This window comes from the organism of the source record quoted next, unplaced genomic scaffold, assembly GCF_019419815.1.
Source record: "Pyrus x bretschneideri cultivar Hongxiangsu unplaced genomic scaffold, Pyrus_bretschneideri_v1 Contig41, whole genome shotgun sequence".
NCBI lineage: Eukaryota > Viridiplantae > Streptophyta > Magnoliopsida > Rosales > Rosaceae > Pyrus > Pyrus x bretschneideri.
In genome coordinates this window covers 235,914-255,551 of record NW_025999735.1, presented here as the reverse complement: position 1 = coordinate 255,551, position 19,638 = coordinate 235,914, and the positions used below count along the sequence as shown (strand labels likewise).

Sequence of the window (19,638 nt, the reverse complement as noted above, 5' to 3'; positions counted from 1 at the left end):
AAAGTTCATTTCAACTCTAAATTCATTTCTTACTTTGAAGCTAATGAAATTTCTCACCGTTTGGCAAAGTTCGAAATGTCTCTCGACAAAAATCTCCGTTAAAAAGCTTATTAGCCACATTCTCTCGAGTCCCGTTTACATGTAAATTTATATATATTAAGGCCCAGCCGAATGGTTTAGCTTTGACTTTCCGTCCATGTCCCATCCCATTCCCATGTGCAGCTCTCACCTCACCTCAACTTTTCAACTGAGAATATGCAGATGAGGTTAAGACTGATGACTCACGAAATATGACTACACCCCAAAAGCAACACATTCACTGGTCACACACATTATATATCAAGCGGAAAAAGCATCCCAAATGACTATGTCAAACTTCTGGAAGTAGAGCTAGCATTGAAATATAGTAACAAAATAGCTTAGAGAACATCCATTGTTAATTATATATATGTGTGTGTATATATATATATGCATGTTAATGTTTGTGATTTAATTAATTAATTAAATTGTTGGTCACATGAACAGGATAAGTGAGTGTGAGGCTTCTAGACTCTAGTGGGTGATTTCTTTTGTTTAAATAAGGTAACGGTTTTGGTGGGAGTAAGAAATACGTAGCCAATTGTAAAGCATGAACAAATGAGTTGCATGAAACTTTAGCTTATGGCCCGGCAATAATGGGGGCAGTTAATTAGTCACTCTTTCCTTCAATGCCTCTTTCATGATTTAGAAGAAGAAAGAAAAGAAAAGATAAGAACGTGCTACCTTAATACGAATTGATGCTTTCTTTTAATTTTTTTGAGGTTTTTGCTTACGTTATGGGTATAAGAATTATTTTATTTTGTAAATTTTCCATCCGTTTATTGTCACATAAAATAAAAATGTGAATTTCTCGTTTAAATTTACCTTACTTCTTCTATTTCTAAATTCTTAGGTTCTTTTCTTCTCTAATTTTTCTGTTAAATAAACATGCTTCAAAAAGAAAAATAAAGAAACATCATAAGAATCAAGAGAGAGATAGAGAGAGAGGAAATATTCTTGTTACAAGGTTTTTGTGGTTGTGATAGAGATGGGAGACACCATGCCAAACTTATTAATTAGAAATCCCTGTCAATCGGTCGGCATCGAGAGCTTAATTGGTGGTTCAATATGGACCAAATGCCATCCAACATATGTTATCGTTGGTAGGGTAGGGTCTCAAACGGTCTAGTAGTAGAGCGTTTACTTTCTTATTTGTCATCACATCTCCTCCTCTTGAATTATATTTAGCCAATTAATTACTAATGTTGAGCTCTTTGTGTTATCTCACAATTACATAAGAAGAGTACAAAAGTAACCGAATGAGTCCCATGACATTTACTAAATGTTAGAGTTATTATGATACATGCTCTATTAACATATCAACTCCGTAATTCGGAAAGTTTGTAAGGAAAATGGAAAGAGGCTATGGGTGGAATAGAGCTCGGTAACTTTTGTTTAGAACTCATTCGTGGTATGAAGTTCATATAAAATCTCATTTTGAGAAAATCACCTTAATATTTCTTATATAAATATAAATTTTCACGTGTCGTACTTGAACAGTGATAAGAGGTGAGATAGTCCTAGAGAGATTATCTTTTTTAAAATATATTTTATAAGCTATATTAAGTGGTTGTTAATGGTTCTTTTTTTCAATTTTTTAATTATAAAATTTTTACTTTCTTGGCACATCATATAATTTATGAAATATAGTTTAGATAATGACTGATCTGTACGTTAGTAATAAAGAAATGCTATAAATACTCTTTCAAAAGTGACACTATCTATAAACCTTTAGTTATCTCATATTTTTTACATAATGATTATAATATTGATACTATAATTAATGTTAAATTATGAAGTATCATTAAAAGCGTAACATTTCTCCCATAAATATAAATTTAACCCGAGAAGAAATGGATTAGGGTTTGCCGATTTAAATAGCAGAGGCATGGACTCGTGAGTTGTGACTGTGGTCATATCTTGGGCTCTGAGTCCGGAACTTGGGCTTGTAACGGACGGAAGAGACTTTTCACAACAAAACAAAAACATTTTATTTAATTAGTATTGCGTTTTGGCCTTTTTTGAGCTCCTAAACGTACGCAAGAAGCAACACTAGTCAAACAGTTGCACACTAATATTATTTTATTTATTTTACAATCATCTCTGGTAGACTACTACCATTATATTATTTATCTCGAAAGCGTGTTATGTAAGAAACCCAAAATATTCCAAAACCGCGTTAAGATCCATTACAAAACATAAACCAATTAAACTTGAGCGCTAATTACGTTCTCCTTGTTGTGGCTTATATTTAACTGAAAGAAAGAGAGATGCAGCAAAAAAAGAAAGATAGATGAAGAATAGGTTTGAGAAATTTTGTGTGTTATACTCCATACTTTGTGCCTTTATTTATAACAATAAGAAAGAGAAAAACTTACTCTTCAAGTAATACAAAATTTAATTAGAAATATCTTATAGATCCTGAAGGATTCCTATACATATCTCTAAATTTACACAATCACATTTGTATTAGAATGGAGATCACAACATTCATATTTTTCTCTCTTTGTTTCGTTTCTCAATTTTAGGACGATGGATTTCCTCAATTGTTACTTACGAATGAAGTGCTTTGTTTTTTGTTTTTCACAAACTCTAGTGTTTATAGGTTTAAAGTTAAACTATAGTTTTAATATCGAACCAACATCAAACTGTATAGGTTTTTTTTTTCTTTCTATCGTTGCAGTAAACCGTCATCTACTTTTCTTCTTTTTTGTTGTTAGTTTTAACAGTATTTATGTGCTATTTTGTTACGTATATAATGGACTAATTACGACAATGAATTGAACTTATGAGTTTAGTAGTTGAGCTTTTCAATATATGTGTGCTAATTTATTACATGCATAATCGAGATTTGAATTGACAACTAACTTCAGCAATGAAATATTGAATTGACGAGTCCTTCAATATTTGTGTGTTATTTCATATTACAAACGTGGTCGAGATTTGAAAATGGCAAGATGAGCAATGAAATATTAAACTCACGAATTTAGCAGTCGAGCCTTCCAAATTTCAATATGTATGGACAATGCTCGACTATATAACGAGGAGTAATACTAGAAAAATCAAATTTTTAGACAAAATTTACAAACTAAATGATATGTTACTAATAGAAAATAAACACGTTTGTCAACAATTAAATAATAATTCAATCATCAACTTTATTATGAATTAGTTTATAAAATTTTATCTATAAATTCAAATCTTCTTCACATTGCTTTATAACAAAATCATACAAGAAACTTGCGTAGGGAAGGTAGTAATGGACGAACACAAAAAATTAATAGTATCAGGAGGGCCATTGCAATGATGGTTTCTTGCAAAATCGTAGCTCACATAAAGCACTAGTGACCTCAGCAAGCATATATGGTTGAGTGTATCGGTGTATGAAAAGATGTATCATCGGGATCGATGCATCAACAGCCACAACCTTTACTTAAGAAAGTATAGTAGAGGACAATGATATAACTACAAGACTAAGATGTTCAATCATTTTTTTTCTTTTTTCGTTTGGCATGCATGAATGGCGCTCAATAAAATCAAAAGAACACGAAAGTAATCAAATGGTATGATCATTTTATTTTAACTATAAAATAAACAGATCAAATTCTTTCGTTATGCAGTTTCGGTGTCAAATGAGTCGGCATCTTTCGTTATGCAGTTTCGGTGTCAAATGAGTCGGCATATTACAGTTATATCTCTCGGGTTAAATGATTCGTAAAACAGAGCTAGTAACCTGCAAAATACATGAGTTCAAAATAGCAAACAAACCTTACCCGAAATATATTTATAAGAATATGAAGCGATAATTGTTTTACCATGAAAAGTTGGAAACAACATAATTAGAGTCCCGGATTTACACGGGAATTGTGTCAGCATGTAATTTTTGTGTGTCTCGTGTGTTCGTGTGCGTAGTACGCCCACACGTCCATGGGTGAAGTTTGCCCTACACATCATACAAATTTTCACGACCAAAAGAGAAAAGACAAGTAAAAAAAGACGATTGTTTCTTTGGGATTTGCATCCCCTTTTTCTTTTTCTTTTTTCTGTAGGTATTTTCTGATCCTTTGATCTTCATTCGGTGCAAGATAAAAAGTAGCTAGGGTTTTTATCACCGACTATATAAAAGGAATATAATATAATTATACAATTAGTTTAAAAAACACATGATTTCACACCTGAATTAAAAAAAAATTGATACTCTTATCGTATATTTGATTATGTTTCAATTCATTGGATTAATTATCCAAAAAAGAGAAAACTCTCGTACCTGATCTCCACCTAAAGTTTGTCCTGTCCACTGTTTTTATATGCGATATAGGGAGTATCGATTTTATATTAGGTTTCGTAGATGCATCGAATATAGTAACTATATCCTAATTATTCCAGTTAAAATTTACAATATAAATAACAACTTGTATTGAATGATTTTACTTATAATTATCTTTATATCTATTTATGATAAAACACAATATTTACTGAGATGTACAAATAATTACGTAAAACAATATTCGAGTGATTATTAGTCGTCGTTGACCCGACTGATCTAAAAACTGAAACAACTACAACTTAAATAGAGAAATGCTAAGGAAACATTACCCTTTGTTACCTTACAATTTAACGTCAACCGTGTCATATTATAAAATATTATGCTAAAAATATGAGGTAACAAAGTATCTATAAAGAATCTCACTTTTAAAAGGTTCTCTTTAGCATTTCTCACTTAAATATATCCTAATTTTAACATTTTGAATCAATGAAGGACATCGTCGACCTAATTTATATAAGATGGTAAGTCCTGAGAAAGCAGACAGTCGTGGATCTTTTCGGTTCCAAAAAAATGAATAGACGTGACATAGCCACCAACAAATTCTTTTTTTTCTTAAAATAAAAAATTTTGAATCAGTCATAAACGTCGTCCGCCTACCATATATAAAAGATAGCAAGGTATAGTGCTAGTGTTTAATAAGTGGGAATTTCTGTAAAATAATAACTGTCTAATTCAGTATAATCTCCAAATAAAGTAATATATGTTAATGAAGTCGATCCCATAATTATTATTCTAGTTAATTATTAATTCATCGAGGATATAACATATCCTCATCCTGTATACTTTACCTGCAGCACCAATTACAAAACGCCACTACCTTTCCATTAATTAAATCTCCTCCATTTTTATAATATGGTTTTGCTTTGACTATTAAATTTAATTAAGTCGACGAGCATTACGAAATTAAATTATCAAATAATCAAAAGATGATTAGAAGAAGAGAAGTTCACAGCATGTAATCTGTGTAGCCGTAAGAAGGTCACGTGCAACGAAACCCCGTTCACATTACATAAATTAATTAATAAAACAAACGGGTTAACCGGTCAAAGGTCCAAGTATGAGGGTCGACCATTTTGTCGGAGGATCCGGCTTCTCTACCTTTCCACTTGCTATACATTCTTATTCTTTTTTATTTTGTGCAATCATAATTAAGTTATGATGATATTTTATATTAATTTTTTTTATAAAGATAATAAGATAAAAAATAATAATAATAAAAGATATTAACATAATTTAACTGTAACTGTACAAATAAGTAAGAGGGTAGAGAATCCGGTCCTTTGTCGGAACCATTGCGTTCAAATTTTTTTGCCACTGCAAACTGTCTTTCTCCGTACAAAACCCATGACCTCCAATTGCCGGTCAATCTTTGAGGCCAGCCCAAAAACGCTCACTCTCAAATCCCTAACCCCCAAAAGCTCTCTCACTCCTCTCTCTCTCTCTCTCTCAAAAATCTTAACCAGATGAAACCCTACCCTACTTTCACTCTCTATATCTTCTCTCTCTCTCTATGACAAACAAAACCCACTTTTTTTTCTCTCTCTTTCTTTTTCTCTCTAGGATTTGATGAAGTATAGATAGTAGTTTGTGTACTGAGAGTGAGCTATGGATGTGAAGAAGGATGTTGGGAAGAGGGAGGACAACAATATGAATGGAGGAGGAGGATGCGGATTTTCCACATCACCATTTGCAGGCATGTTTGATTTCTGTGAAGGAGAAAAGAGTTCATCTTTAGGGTTTATGGAGCTTTTGGGGGTTGGGGTTGGACAGGACTATTGTCCCACTTCCCTGTTTGATTATTTGCCGCAAACACCATCCACAGTCCTGCCTTCATTAGTTTCCACAATGGGAGGAAAAGACCAATTGTCTGCTGACTACTCCTCTTTGAATCAGCAGCCTGCAACACCAAACTCTTCGTCGATTTCGTCGGAATCAAGCGAGGCAGTGAACGAAGAACACACTGATCATAAAGCTGCCGCAGACCAAGAGGAAAATAATGAAGAAGAAGAACATGATGAGCAAAAAAAGACCAAGAAAGAGTGAGTTTTTATTTTACTTTTTAATCGATTAATTTCTCGCTTTTCTTAGCTTAAAGTTTTGTATTCGAGAGATACCGATTTCGTTACAGATGAAGATAGAAATGGGTTTTCTTGGAGATTGAAAGTTTGGGATTTTTGGGTAAAAGGGCAAGTCAAATTTAATAAAAAGCCTGGTGAACGGTGAGATATTAATGCTTTTGTAATTTCTTGTGTTGGGAGAAAAGGTTGAAAGGCAAGAAGGCGAGTCAGAAGAGGCAGAGAGAGCCCAGGTTTGCATTCATGACAAAGAGCGAAGTTGATCATCTGGAAGATGGCTACAGATGGAGAAAGTACGGCCAGAAAGCGGTCAAAAATAGCCCCTTTCCCAGGTACCAAAACTTCAGTGCCAAATTAATCACTTCCATCTGCACTGTTGGTTTGAATTAATCAAAACCAGGAGAATAATTTAGTAATGGGGTTTCGATCAGAATCTCAATTACATATATGTCATGATTAAATTTTGGTGATGTGATGAAATGATGATATGTTTTGTAGGAGTTACTATCGGTGCACAAGTGCATCATGTAACGTGAAGAAACGAGTGGAGCGATCTTTCGACGATCCGAGCATTGTTGTGACTACTTATGAAGGCCAACACACTCATCCGAGCCCACTCTTGCCTCGCCCAACTCACACTTCAGCTTCTGCTTCTCCTTTTGCACCTAATAATTTTGCCATGCCATTAATCCCCACAAGAACCCTATTTCCTCATCACTATCAACAAGTAGAGCCGTTTGCAGATAACTCCTCTCCGCCTTCATCAGCACCTTTTAATTTTGGTAATTATCATGCGAACGGCTCTTCGTCGTCTCTTACAAATGCTACTAGTACCACTACCCGCCTTGTTCATCCCGAAAGGCGGTTTTGCTCTCCGGCAACCGGTTCTGCTTTGTTAGCTGACCATGGCCTTCTTCAAGACATAGTCCCCTCTCATATGCTTAAGCAAGAGCAGTAGATTTATGCTCACTGCCCTTGTATTTATATATATAGACATATAGATATGGATATTATCATCATGAGATAGTGAGATCCTCCCATTAGAGCTACTTAATTATGTACTAATTTAGCTTGCTTACTGACTTTCTGTGTTAAGATGGTGATCCAGATGATGATTATGTTTTGTAATATGGATGGAACATGGACTTTTGAATCCAATGCAGGTACTACTAGGCAGTAGCTAGTTAACCTCTTTTTCTTTATATTTGTTCTTTTTTCATTTTTTTCTTTTTTTTCGTTTTGTGGGATTGTGGGGAATGAGAAATTTTTAATTGCGATTGAATTACGAATGGTATATCATGTGTTTTTTACGTAAGTAGTAGGAAATTTTATTTTTTAAATTATTAATTTTTTAACACACATATCACATCATTTGTATAGTGACTAGTACACGGGGTGGTACATCACGTGTCAGTATACAAATGGTGGGATATGTGTGCTAAAGTGGGATATGTGTACTAAAAAGTTAATCACCTAAAAAATAAAAATTTTCACCACTTCTATTAAAACACGTTGTACACTACTTGTATTTCCGTCACAATTAAAATTTTCTCTTTCGAAAGAGCCTAAAAGAGGAGAAAGAGAGGTGGGGTTGGGGGATGTAAAGTTAAAGATTATGGTAAAGAGAAAAAAATGGGTTGTTGTATATTTAATTCTTCAGACCCCTTGTTTGTCCTTATGTCTTTGTTTTTCTTTGTGAAGGAATGTGTATTGATTTCATTTGGGTACTAGTAGCAGCAGCACTGCGCGCAGTCATGCTTTGAGGGTTAGGTTTTGGACAGTCTCGGCACCCAGTATTATGTAGGAGCCTCTTCTCTCTCTCTATATAACAATTTTTAAACTCTTTTTTAGGAATTTGTTCTCAGAATTTCGTATTTAATAAGTTTTATGTAATTATACTAGAAATGTATAATTTAAATTCAAATGAGTCGGCATACTAGCTAAATGAATGTGTTGTTTTTCGTGCACTCAAATTTAAATTTTTTTTTTTATTTGTTTTTTTTATAATTCAGATTCATGTAAAGTAGAATATTGATTTTATTGAGGTAAAGTAAAAACATTTTCTCATGGGGATTCACATAAAATCAACATTCTAGAAAAAAGGGCTGCAATTTTTGAAGATTTGGTGACATATAATGCGCGCTGGCCCCAAACTATGTACGCGTATGCGTATTTTACAAGAATTCTCTCCCCCCACCCCTACCTTGGACGATCTATGCTGTCAAATCTCACCCTACATATTCGGTTCATTGAATTTGAATAAGATATAAGGGCTTATTAATTGATTTGTCCTTGGAAATTAGGTTGTTTCAAAATTTAATTTAATTCACTCGTTTAATCTAACATTTGAAATTACACTTTTGCATCAATACACAAGAGAGACTGACGAGAGTTTGAATTATAGTCACTGAAAATAGAATTGGAATTGTTTTAGCAGGCAATTTGGAGGCAAAGAGTTGTGTAAAAATTAAATATCAATACTACATTTTATTTTAACATTTCTTCAATGAAATAGACAAAAATAGGTTGCACATAGACTAAATGAGACTAAAATGGTAATTTTATAGGATAAAGTAAGACAAAACCAGCTTAAAAGGTAAAGTAAAATTAAATGGCAGTTTCACGGAACACATCAATTAATAAGCTATGATATACATTCACAAGCAAAGTCGAATCACCTTCATATTCGCTTCATTTACTGATAGAATAAAGAACATCGAATAGTAAATACCGTCAAACAAATTATAACTGATTTAACGAGTCCTCCATAATATGATCTTTAACATACCTAGATATACCTAAAAAACACAACTACAAGGGATTTCACCAAATATCTCCTCTAGTTGGTGCAGAATCCGCTTTGCATCTACAGACAATGTGTTTCCACTCTCGTACCACTTGCTTCTTTTCCTTTTTGGCAAGTATGTGTAAGAACAAATACGATCGGTTTGGGTAAAATCTTCATAAAGTTCAGCAAAAAGATGTTTAACAAAATTATTGTGTTCACATCATATGGGGCAGTGAGGGCCAAAGATTAACTTTCTAATTGGGAATAATTACTTCAGTTCATCTGTAAAATAACTGGACTATGGTACAAATCTTGGGGCAAGTAACGCGTTGATTGCACGACACTAACAACCCACCATAGTTAAAGCTTGGGTGGGTACATTTTTATACATGTGTCTAATAAGTAGAAGACCCCCTGTTCTAAGCTTACACCACTATTGTTCACCAACTAAGTGCTTCTTGAATTCCCCTTGCCTACAGAAGCAACTTAAATATGAATATAAACTGAGAAACGATTAAATACGATTGAAGAAATGAAGGCGGAGGGAGTGAACACAAAATTTCAGGATCTTGCAAATCTTCCAACAGCTAACTAATGGTTCCCTCAGACCGGACAGGCTTGCAATTGTCTTCTCTAGAAACAGAAAATTGACCATTCTGCATAAGAAACAAGAAGAATGATATGAACTTTATGAATAGGAACTAAGTAGGAGGGCCGGAACGGAACTAGAGGACTTTGTGAGACCCCATTCATTTCCTGTCTACCTCTCTGAATCCCGAGTTTTCAGAGCAATATCCCTGGATAGACCCTATAAAAGAAGACGAGTCATAAAGGCAAATATAAAGAAAACCCTTGGTTTCTCCTGCATTGTTTTTTATTCGAATGTGATTCCTAAAAGACACTTATAAGCAGAGGCATTGTTAAGTACAAAATCTACACCTGTCAAACTCAGGTTGGGCCAACTAGAGGACTTGTTTGTGGCTGGATTTGCAAATGATCAAGTTCCTGCAAAATCACAACATCAGCCTATATCGTCAGACATTATTTACACTATAAAGGCCTTTGGGAATTCCTGAACAGAAATTCTCCCTTCTTACACAATGAGTGCATGGTGTAAACAAAACCATTCCAAAACATAACCAGATTGAAGTTTTATACTCAAAGCGCGTATGGTGGTAGACACAATAAAGCGTGTATAGTGGTAGACACAATTTCTATTTGGGCAATTCTTATACTAGCTGCTGATTTGTACAGGTATGATGCTTAAGGCGACAAGACACTCAATTTACACTACAATAGAGAAACCAACATCTCAAAAATCAGTTATGTGAAAATGAATACAAACCGTTGAAGACAAGGAAGGTTTCTGAAGTTGGAGTGTCTGATGGAAGGCATGTGTCTGAATCTCTACGTGTGCTTGATCACTTTGTTGTATAGAAAGAACCGATGTAGATTGAAGATGGTGAGATGAATTTTGCAGCTGTGTCTGTGTCTGTGTCTGTAATTGTTTCTCAAACAAGGCAAAATCCTCAGGCTTGTCCCACTGCAGACCAGATAGCACATACATTAATCGTATGATCCCTATTCTTTTTTATAAGACATTAACCATATCTTCTGGTACTAAGAAACCTAAAAGACATGATGAAAATGGTCAAGGACTGAAACATACTCTGCTTTCACAAGTTTCACAATTGTAGTAATACTTGTATCCATCAGGGCAGGTATGTTCACTCCAGTCACACTCTAGAGGAACTGCAGTTTCATGACTTGAAGCCAATGCAGGTGAGGTAGAATTGCTAGCAACTGTCTGAGGATTGCATCCAGTTCGTGGAGACAGTTGAAGCCATAAAAAAACCAACGTAGTTGCACAGTTCCCAATATTACAGCATGGCAGAAACGAATTTGCAAAGTCATATAATCATTGTTAGTATGTGCCCTGCCAATCTTGTATCATATAATAAACCCCACAGAACAACTGAACATGCATTCACACAAAGTTTGTATCCGCCAATAAAAAGCTCCAGAAACGACTAAAAACCATTCATCCAAATAAATAAAAAATAACTAAAAACCTCCTACATTAATACTTCAAGGGTTACTAGAGACAATGTTGTTACTAGTGCAAACTTGACTTCATTTACCAAAAGAAAAGAGATTACTCCCTCGCACATGCATGCTAATTAAACCTTTAACAAGATAGACACGATTCTTGTAGTTGTAGAGTGCCTAAGCAAACAATTCAATGAATACACAGGGTGTCACAAGCAATGGCCACATGACATTTTTGTGAAACAATGCTCATGAAATTATCCTTTACAAACGCTGACCTGTTCAATCACTGATAAAGTTCACATTCCGATCAATTTATCATTGTTGCGTACTAACCTGAGAACTCTGCTGCTGCCCAATAATTTGCCCAGATGGCTGTGTCAGATGCTGCTTCTGGGTCTCATTAGCTTCTACTTGAGAAGTCTGAGAAGATCTCTGTGTATTCTGTGTCTGTTGTAAAGGCATCCTACACAACTGTGGTGGTGGCATGACAATGGAAGCTTGGGGTTCTGGGTTTGCCAATTGGGGAATAGGTGGGTTTGAAGTTTGTTGAACAGGATACGGTGCACTATGAAAATTATGCCCTCCCATGGGATCACCATGATCAGATACTAGCCTGCAACAAGTAAAGCAGAAAAAGAAAACTCAAGCATAGTACTAAACAAAATGAAAAAAAGGGGGTAAGATGCACAAAGACAGACATGTACCTAAATGGTTCTTGAGAGTGGGGTCCAATGTTCCCGCTGCTAAATCCAAAATTTCCCCTAGAGAAAAAGAATGTTTAGAAAATTGTGTCTAGGATTAACTACTCAATATCAAACCAGTACATAATCAGTCATCCAGTACTGTATACATCAACACACCTCTTTGTCAGCCAACATTTCAGTTTACTTTAACCAAATCTAGAAAGTTACTTGTGGCTTTGGGTGACTGTTTATAAAACTATACCCGTACATGTGTGTGTAAACCTGATCCATCCATCAGATTATTTTTTGCCAAAAAGTGTGGTCAAGAACCAGTCTGGGAACACAGGTCAGGAAAGAGAACACGTATGCATATATATACTCTGTGTGTGTGTGTTTGGTGGTGTGGGGGGTGTTAATGTTTTGTTACTCCGGCAATTTGGTCCAATCACCCAAACTGTCCATCTGTTAGGGTTCCCTTCAAGGATCATCTCTACATTAATTTGCCTAGCCATTTGAATTATTACCATCATCATATGAACATTTTAGCAAAACACTATGCTAAATATATTTATTTAATCTTGGTCATATCAACAAAGGGATTATTGGTTTGGCCAATTTTTTTTGTAAGGTCATCCTACAATGGAATCTACAAAATGGATCGCTTGAATCATTGGGAGATGGGCCCCACATGCATCCCTTTTTCCTTAAAATGAGAGATCTCTATTTAAAATCTTCTGCATATGTAGACAAGTCAAAGAAAACTACAGAAGATTACAACCTTGATTCTATTCCCTTTGGTTTCTTAGGATCCGCAAAACGAACAAGAAGCGGCTGAGCACAACCCTGAAGTAACATAGAAAAGAAGAATCAAACTAGTTGATGCCTACCAAGTGTAATCAGACTACTGATAAATGCTAGTAAGAAATAGAAAAACTTTACTCTCATAATGAAGGTTCCATTTAATGCTTTGATTGCTGCCAGAGCCATATCTATCTGGGAAAACTTTACAAATCCACACCCTAACCAAAAAAAAAAAAAAACAACATTAACCACATCAAGGAGACACAAACAGGTTATGCTTCCATAAAAATATTTCAATGATTTTACAAAATATACAATGACTAAATCAAAGAAAGAGACTATTTCACCATTATTACTAAATGGGAACAATGTTTGAAATTTGAATACATCCCAACTGATGTTGCCAGTGATAAAAGCGAAGCTATTGGCTATAGAGCCCACTAACTAATTCCACCCTTCTAAGAAAATTAACAAGCATACAAATCGGTTCCTTCTTTTGAAGTAAACTAACAAGCATACAAACCAGTACCGCCCCCCCCCCCCCCCCCCCCACCCCCCCTCCCCCCCTTTTTTAAGTAAATTAACAAGCATACAAATCAGAATGGCTTCATTTATTGTGATGTCAAACGGAACCCAGGACATCTTTCGGTTTTTGAGGCAGGAATAATCAGCGCCTACAATGTAAGATATGTTCAATCTACATGTGACTCAAGTTACAAAGAATAGAGAGATGAACAATGAATACAAAAGACATACCTCGACTCTGCCTCAGTTCATCACGCAAAATGTAGACATCTAAAACAAGACCATATGGTGAAAATATCTGACATACACAACACCATATAATGATCATCTTGAAAATAGTTGAGGGAGTATATAACCAAAAATGGGTTTGGAAAACATTGTTCTTTCACTGCAAGTAGCATGCATGGGTGCATAATAATCAAGTATATCTACAGGAAAAGATGTACATGCATAAAACATAAAAAATAAAAAAGGATATGTGCGCACATGCATGATACATATTAACATATATATTGGTTGTACTGATAATACATGAAGGAATTATTTAGGTGGAATGGGATAAATAAATTTCAACAAACGTAGACCTTACATCCTCAACTTCTTTCCACGAAGCTTCCTTGTTAAGGCCATTGACATACACTTTACCAAGTGTCTCTACCAAGAGGACAAGAAAAGAAAAAGTCATCAGAAGCTGAAGATTATAAGGGGCCCAAATAGGAGTGTTTCATACAAAGTGTTTTACTCCGTAACTTTTGTTAAAGGCACTAAAAGGTTCTATTAACATCCTAATATGGCCTGCAGATTGATCTGGAAGTGCGTTCATCACATAGAAAAACAATCGAAAACGCAACCTAAATCCGTCAATTGCAAACACACAATACACATTCTATCATCATTATTAAAATTCAAACGCAATTTAGAAGATACTTTATCATTCTCTAGCCAAACATAAACAAGGATAAACAAACTATTTCCTCTCCTACAAAATATACTATAAGTCATAACCACATCTGGGGTCACCAAACTTGAAATTGGAATTCATGCCTTCCTCAAGCACAATGGACACTATTGCATTCCTTTTCATTTATAACCAAATAAATACACCGATCTTGATTATTTTTTATTTAAAAGGGTGGTGGATTTTAACTTGACAAGATCCCAGACTTTCATGTTACCGAAAAAAACAACTAAATCTTTCCCAAGTTCAGCAATCATAATCAATAATGAAACCTCTAAATTTCAAGAAAAGTTCATTCATTCAATCTATATCAAATGAGGGGTGAGGATAACAAAATTTTGGAGCATATCTTAATATTCATATCTATCTACTCGAAATGTCAGCACCGGGACTTTCCATACATTTAATTTTCTCTTTAGCATTTTATCTATTTAATTAATTATACCCCTCGAGTTATACAGAAGCAAAATTTCACACAATTGAATAGCATGTAAGCATAATTTATCGTGGAACCTCAAGTAATAAAAAAGTAAACAGAGAATTAGAGCCACAACCATTTCGTTTGGCAGCGGTCGAATAGCTTCTCCTTTTTTAATAGGTCTCTCATTTACTGTTTCGTCAACCATCGTCAACCAAAATCTATGGTTTGCATTAATATTTCTTTTAACTTATGTTGGTGCCCTTTTAAATATCAAAATATTCATTCTAGTACCTACTATATTTTCTCAAAGCAAAGTGAAAATAGCATAGCTTTCATTCTGTACGTACGGATCACATAAGCTTATGCTCTTAAAACACAGTGGTCCATCTGTATCTAACAAGACCCTTGATGAATATGAAATTAAGTAAATTAAACCAGAATGCCTGTAAAACAGATAATTATCAAATTATTTTGCATCAAAATGACGTATCTATGAGACAAGAATGTGATAATGAAGAAAAAAGGAAATTGCATTATTTCAATACTGTATGTCTCACAAGTTCTTAATAGGATAAAAATCCACCTAGTTTTATATTCATTATGGATCCTGTTTGACACATATCAAATCAGTATTTTTTTTCCACATAACTTTGATGTTCAGTATAAACTTGTTTGATGCGTATCAACCAAATTTTTAGAAACACAAAGTGTGTGCAAAACAGAGGTGAAAAGCCAAAGTTATGGCATAAATTTTGAAAAAATTATTTCATTTTTTATTTATGAATTTGGGCATGCTTATGAGTGAATGGAACTAATAAAAAAATTTGTATCGCAGTTACTCTAGAAACTCTTACAGATTAAGAACACAGATCTAACAATTCGTAGGATACTGAGTTGCTGGTTTACAATCCATAAAATGGTTCCATAATAATTCCTTAAACAATAGAAAATTACCAAGGCGTTCCAATTCCCCATCGGCATATTTAACTGTCATCGGGAAGGCTTCCTGGACAAAGAAATTATGACAAACAGGAAACTTAATAACATGATGAATGACATCAATAGACATCTATTGTGTTCATCTAGCAACAACTAAACTCACCCCAGGAAAATAGTGCTGATTATTTAAAGCTGTAATGGCCCTGTCTGCTTCATGTTGTGTTGCAAATTTCACAAAACAAGTTCCTGCAGGAGTAAAGCTAAATCTGTTTGCTTACTTTCATAGTTGTGGAAATACAAACACCCAAACACAAATGGTGGTAGCAAAAAAATGTTAATTTTTTAAAACTTGACTACCTCAAACACAGTAACAATCACTAATGAAGAATTTTGGAAATAATTTTTTTTTCTTGGTAAGCTATAGGGGAAACATGAGCAAATGGGTGCTCTTATCAGCCCCTCCAAAGACAGAGAAACAGAAACATCATTTCGTTGCTTGCACTAACAAGCAGTGTTTAAAATATCCACAAAATTGTCGATATTTCCGTCAATATCCGAAAAATCAAGGATTGATATGGAAGGGGGGTGGAATGCAAACTTCACCCTATATAGGCGAGATAAAAGAAAATCGATGAATATCGATGATATTTACCAATTCACTACAAAAAATTTGCTGAAACCCATTGTAGATTTTGAACTTTTGAATTTTTTCTCTAATTTTGACTAAATCTAAATGAGTTGATATGCCCAACTCATTGCAAATTACCATAATTTCCGTCGAAGGCAACCGATATTGATATTAGTATCGATATTTCCATAAATTTACATATCGATATTTCCACCTATATTGATATTTTAAACACTGCTACCAAGGGGAATTGAACCAAGATTCTATCCTTCACCCACCCCATAATGATTGAGGTACCTTGTTGGTGGCCAGTCCTCTTATCCCGCAAAATCACAACCTCAACAACGCTTCCAAATTGCTCAAACAAGGGGCGAATCTAACATTTAGAAGAAGGAAAAAAAATGTCATTTTATAGAATTAACAGTTACAAGACCAATGCATGAATTTGAAAGAGAAAACACGCTAAAACACAGCCATTTTTGATAGGTTGTACAGAAAAACGAATACTAAAGACATTTTGACAGCTCAAGGGGACCTATTACTTACAAGTTCCTCTGTCGCTATTCGGGAAACCTGTGCAACATAAAGTTTAACATGTAGGGCGCTTTCAATGTTATCTGAAAGACAAAAACCACCAAATGAGAGAAACAGAGGTATTACAACAAAAATAGCTTTGGAGGGGATACAATAAATAAACTTGAAACTAAAACACAAATGTGGTTTCCATGCGTTTTAAAAGTATTCTGCTAAACATTGATAAAAACTTTCCCTAGATGATAAACAGCGAAAATGAGTAACATTAGCAATACATGGCAGTATTATTGTCAGCCTCGACTGATAGATTGTTTCGATTCGACTATTTTCCTGCATTTTCTTGCCCACCAAACAGAGCATTAAGGAAAATACAAATGTATGTAATAATTAGTAACTTTTGTATTCATTTTGATTAGTGGAAAATTGGTCACCAGCTTAACTTACTGTCAAACTCCACCAATACAATGTTTGGGTTCGACCATTTTCCTGCGTTTTCTTAACTACCAAACGGAGCATTAAGGAAAATACAAATGTATGTAATATTAGTAACTTTTGTTCATATTCATTTTGATCAGTGCAAAAATGGTCACTAGCTTAACTTATTGTCAGCCTCCACCAATACATTGTTTCGGTTCGACTATTTTCCTGCATTTTCTAAGCTACCAAACAGAGAATTAAGGCAAATACAAATGTATGTAAAAGAAGTTGATATAGAATTGATAATCAAACCTGGAGAGAGTCCTTGATTATGCTGAGACCAAGCCCTTCTGCGTACAGAAAAAGGCACCGGATGGAAGGGGCCATTAGAATGGTTGCCATGATGGTGGTGGTCGTAGTGGTTGGAATCCTGGTGGTGATTGTGGTGGATAAGATGGTTGTTGTGGTGGGCATCGACGGAGGGCCAAGGCGAAGAGGAAGAGAAAGTCCCAGGCTGCGAGACGCGCTGGGACTCCAGGTGGTCTCCGTGCCTCTCCAGCTTCGCAGATTTTGTGCCTGGATTATTTTATGCGAAACCCTAACCCTAAGCCTAAAATTACAGACCTGAGCGCAATTGAAGAAGAAGGCGCCACGCTACAATGGTGGAGCTCGCGCGCAGCCGATTCCTTCTCACTTAACGAGAAACAGTTACTGGTATATATTTTGTTTTAGGTATTACATGAGCCCCTATGCAATTTATCCAATTTTGGTCAAGTATAAATTTCTTCGAATATTGTCGTATTAGATCGTCCCGATAAACGTCAAAAGATAAATATAAAATTTTATTTTAGTAGTTGACATGGCAATTTAAGATTTTTTCTTTCTCCAATTCGTATGTTTCTTTTGCTATAAATGATATCTGTATTGCTTTTGAAAAAATAATTATATATGTATTGATCCATTCTCAAAACGAAATCAATTAAAATAAATTTTCAAGATTTACAATTGATACATTAATAGAATCCATACAATACAATAATTAAAAAAATTTAATACCTTTTCTCATATGTTGTATTGTTGCGGGTTTTAGAAGTGTATAAAACATACAAAAAATTATATATATGTGTACAACTATACTAATAAGCACTTTTGAACTTCCTTGATTGTCACTTCATAGCTTTCTTCTTCATTTTTTGACATCTAGCGAATGAGAGCAATTTCTGAATCGCTAAAAAATTGAATAAGTTCTTCAGTTTCAAATGCATTTAATAAGATACGATGATGATCTACAAATTTAAGTGCACCATGAGAAAAAAAAAAAAAAAAATTTCAGCTGCTCATCATAATTAAGGTTGGCATATGTTAAAACATACATATAACAAAAAATTAGACTTTTCGAATTTGAGTTATATATTATAGATGGCATCTCAGCATGCAAGTTTGAATAAGGTTAACTAATATGATTATTTTCATTCCATGAGAATGTCATTATTACCGGTGAGAATGTTTTATCATCTATGCGAGAGAACGATTGAAACTTTATTGTAGGATGTTAAATCTTTAGTTTAAATTTGAAGCTAAATTCATTAATGTTAAGGTTTTAGCCTCAAGTATCTTTAGACCATCTCCTACTTATGGGTTAAAACTTAAAATTTTTAACCCATAAAATTTAGGTTTTAACCGAGAAACAACTTTTTTTGCTTTAATCCTTATAAGTTAAACATTTAGCCCCAAATTATTAAAGAATAAATTTAAGCTATTTTTTTTTCATCAAAGTAACTTTTTTAAAAGAAAAAAAATTATGTAAACTATCTTAATTTAATTTTATGAACATTTTAACCTAAAAATATTTAGATTCCGACAAATATTGAAAGATAACAAACCGGCATCATGAAACTTGTGAAACACTATGAAAGAATATGAAACACATAAAAGATTTTTTTTTTAATTACTTTAGTCGTTGGATTTAAATTTAGATTGTTAGATTTTTTTTTTTATCAAATTAGATCTTAACCGTTGGATTTAATGAATTTATAAATATAAAACTAAAAAATATATACATTAGTGGTGGGATAGCCCTCCTAACCTAGGTGGGAATCCTGGGCTAAATTTGGCTCAGAAATAAGTTTTGAGTTTTAACTCATATTTGCCTCAAAGGTTGGAGCAAGTTGGGTTAAGTTTAGAACTTAAAATTTGAGTTTTACTACAAGGGTTGGATTAGGCCTTAGGCAAGACATGCAATCCAAAATTAAGACAAATTTGAAGAGTCTGAAATGAGACTTCATTTCTAAAGGTTAGAACTTTTCTCGCCTGCTATTAAATGAAAGTTTTGAGGGTTGTCTGGTTTAGAGAAAGAGAACACGTTGTTATCTAGTTTAAAGCAAAAAACTAAGAGCTCAGGTAGACTAAAGT

General features: G+C 34.2%; 2 protein-coding genes across 6 annotated transcripts; one reads left to right on the top strand and one right to left on the bottom strand.

The window, feature by feature from the left end:
- Positions 1-5,995: 5,995 nt before the first annotated feature.
- LOC103953120 (WRKY transcription factor 23) lies at positions 5,996-7,682 on the top strand. 2 transcript variants are annotated; one of them, XM_048566514.1, is made up of 4 exons: positions 5,996-6,444; positions 6,669-6,812; positions 6,979-7,440; positions 7,577-7,682. In XM_048566514.1, exons 1-3 carry the CDS (start codon positions 6,011-6,013, stop codon positions 7,436-7,438), a joined length of 1,038 nt encoding a protein of 345 aa, XP_048422471.1. In that variant the 5' UTR covers positions 5,996-6,010; the 3' UTR covers positions 7,439-7,440; positions 7,577-7,682. The 2 variants fall into 2 exon arrangements, with proteins under 2 accessions (XP_048422471.1, XP_009363128.2); XM_009364853.3 differs by having other exon boundaries at positions 6,979-7,682.
- Positions 7,683-9,580: 1,898 nt separating this feature from the next.
- Positions 9,581-17,967, bottom strand: LOC103953118 (flowering time control protein FCA). 4 transcript variants are annotated; one of them, XR_001953616.2, is made up of 16 exons: positions 17,539-17,967; positions 16,822-16,892; positions 16,573-16,651; positions 15,811-15,893; positions 15,663-15,714; positions 13,919-13,983; positions 13,561-13,627; positions 12,943-13,022; positions 12,782-12,846; positions 12,025-12,081; positions 11,654-11,933; positions 10,938-11,075; positions 10,614-10,811; positions 10,208-10,273; positions 10,033-10,076; positions 9,581-9,924 (listed from the first exon to the last, which is right to left on the bottom strand). XR_001953616.2 is itself a non-coding variant. In XM_048566428.1 (15 exons), exons 5-14 carry the CDS (start codon positions 15,700-15,702, stop codon positions 10,217-10,219), a joined length of 1,047 nt encoding a protein of 348 aa, XP_048422385.1. In that variant the 5' UTR covers positions 15,703-15,714; positions 15,811-15,893; positions 16,554-16,651; positions 16,822-16,892; positions 17,539-17,966; the 3' UTR covers positions 9,581-9,924; positions 10,208-10,216. The 4 variants fall into 4 exon arrangements, 3 of the variants coding, with proteins under 3 accessions (XP_048422385.1, XP_009363125.2, XP_048422386.1); XM_048566428.1 differs by lacking the exon at positions 10,033-10,076 and having other exon boundaries at positions 16,554-16,651; positions 17,539-17,966; XM_009364850.3 differs by lacking the exon at positions 10,033-10,076 and having other exon boundaries at positions 17,539-17,966.
- Between the last annotated feature and the right edge of the window lie 1,671 nt (positions 17,968-19,638).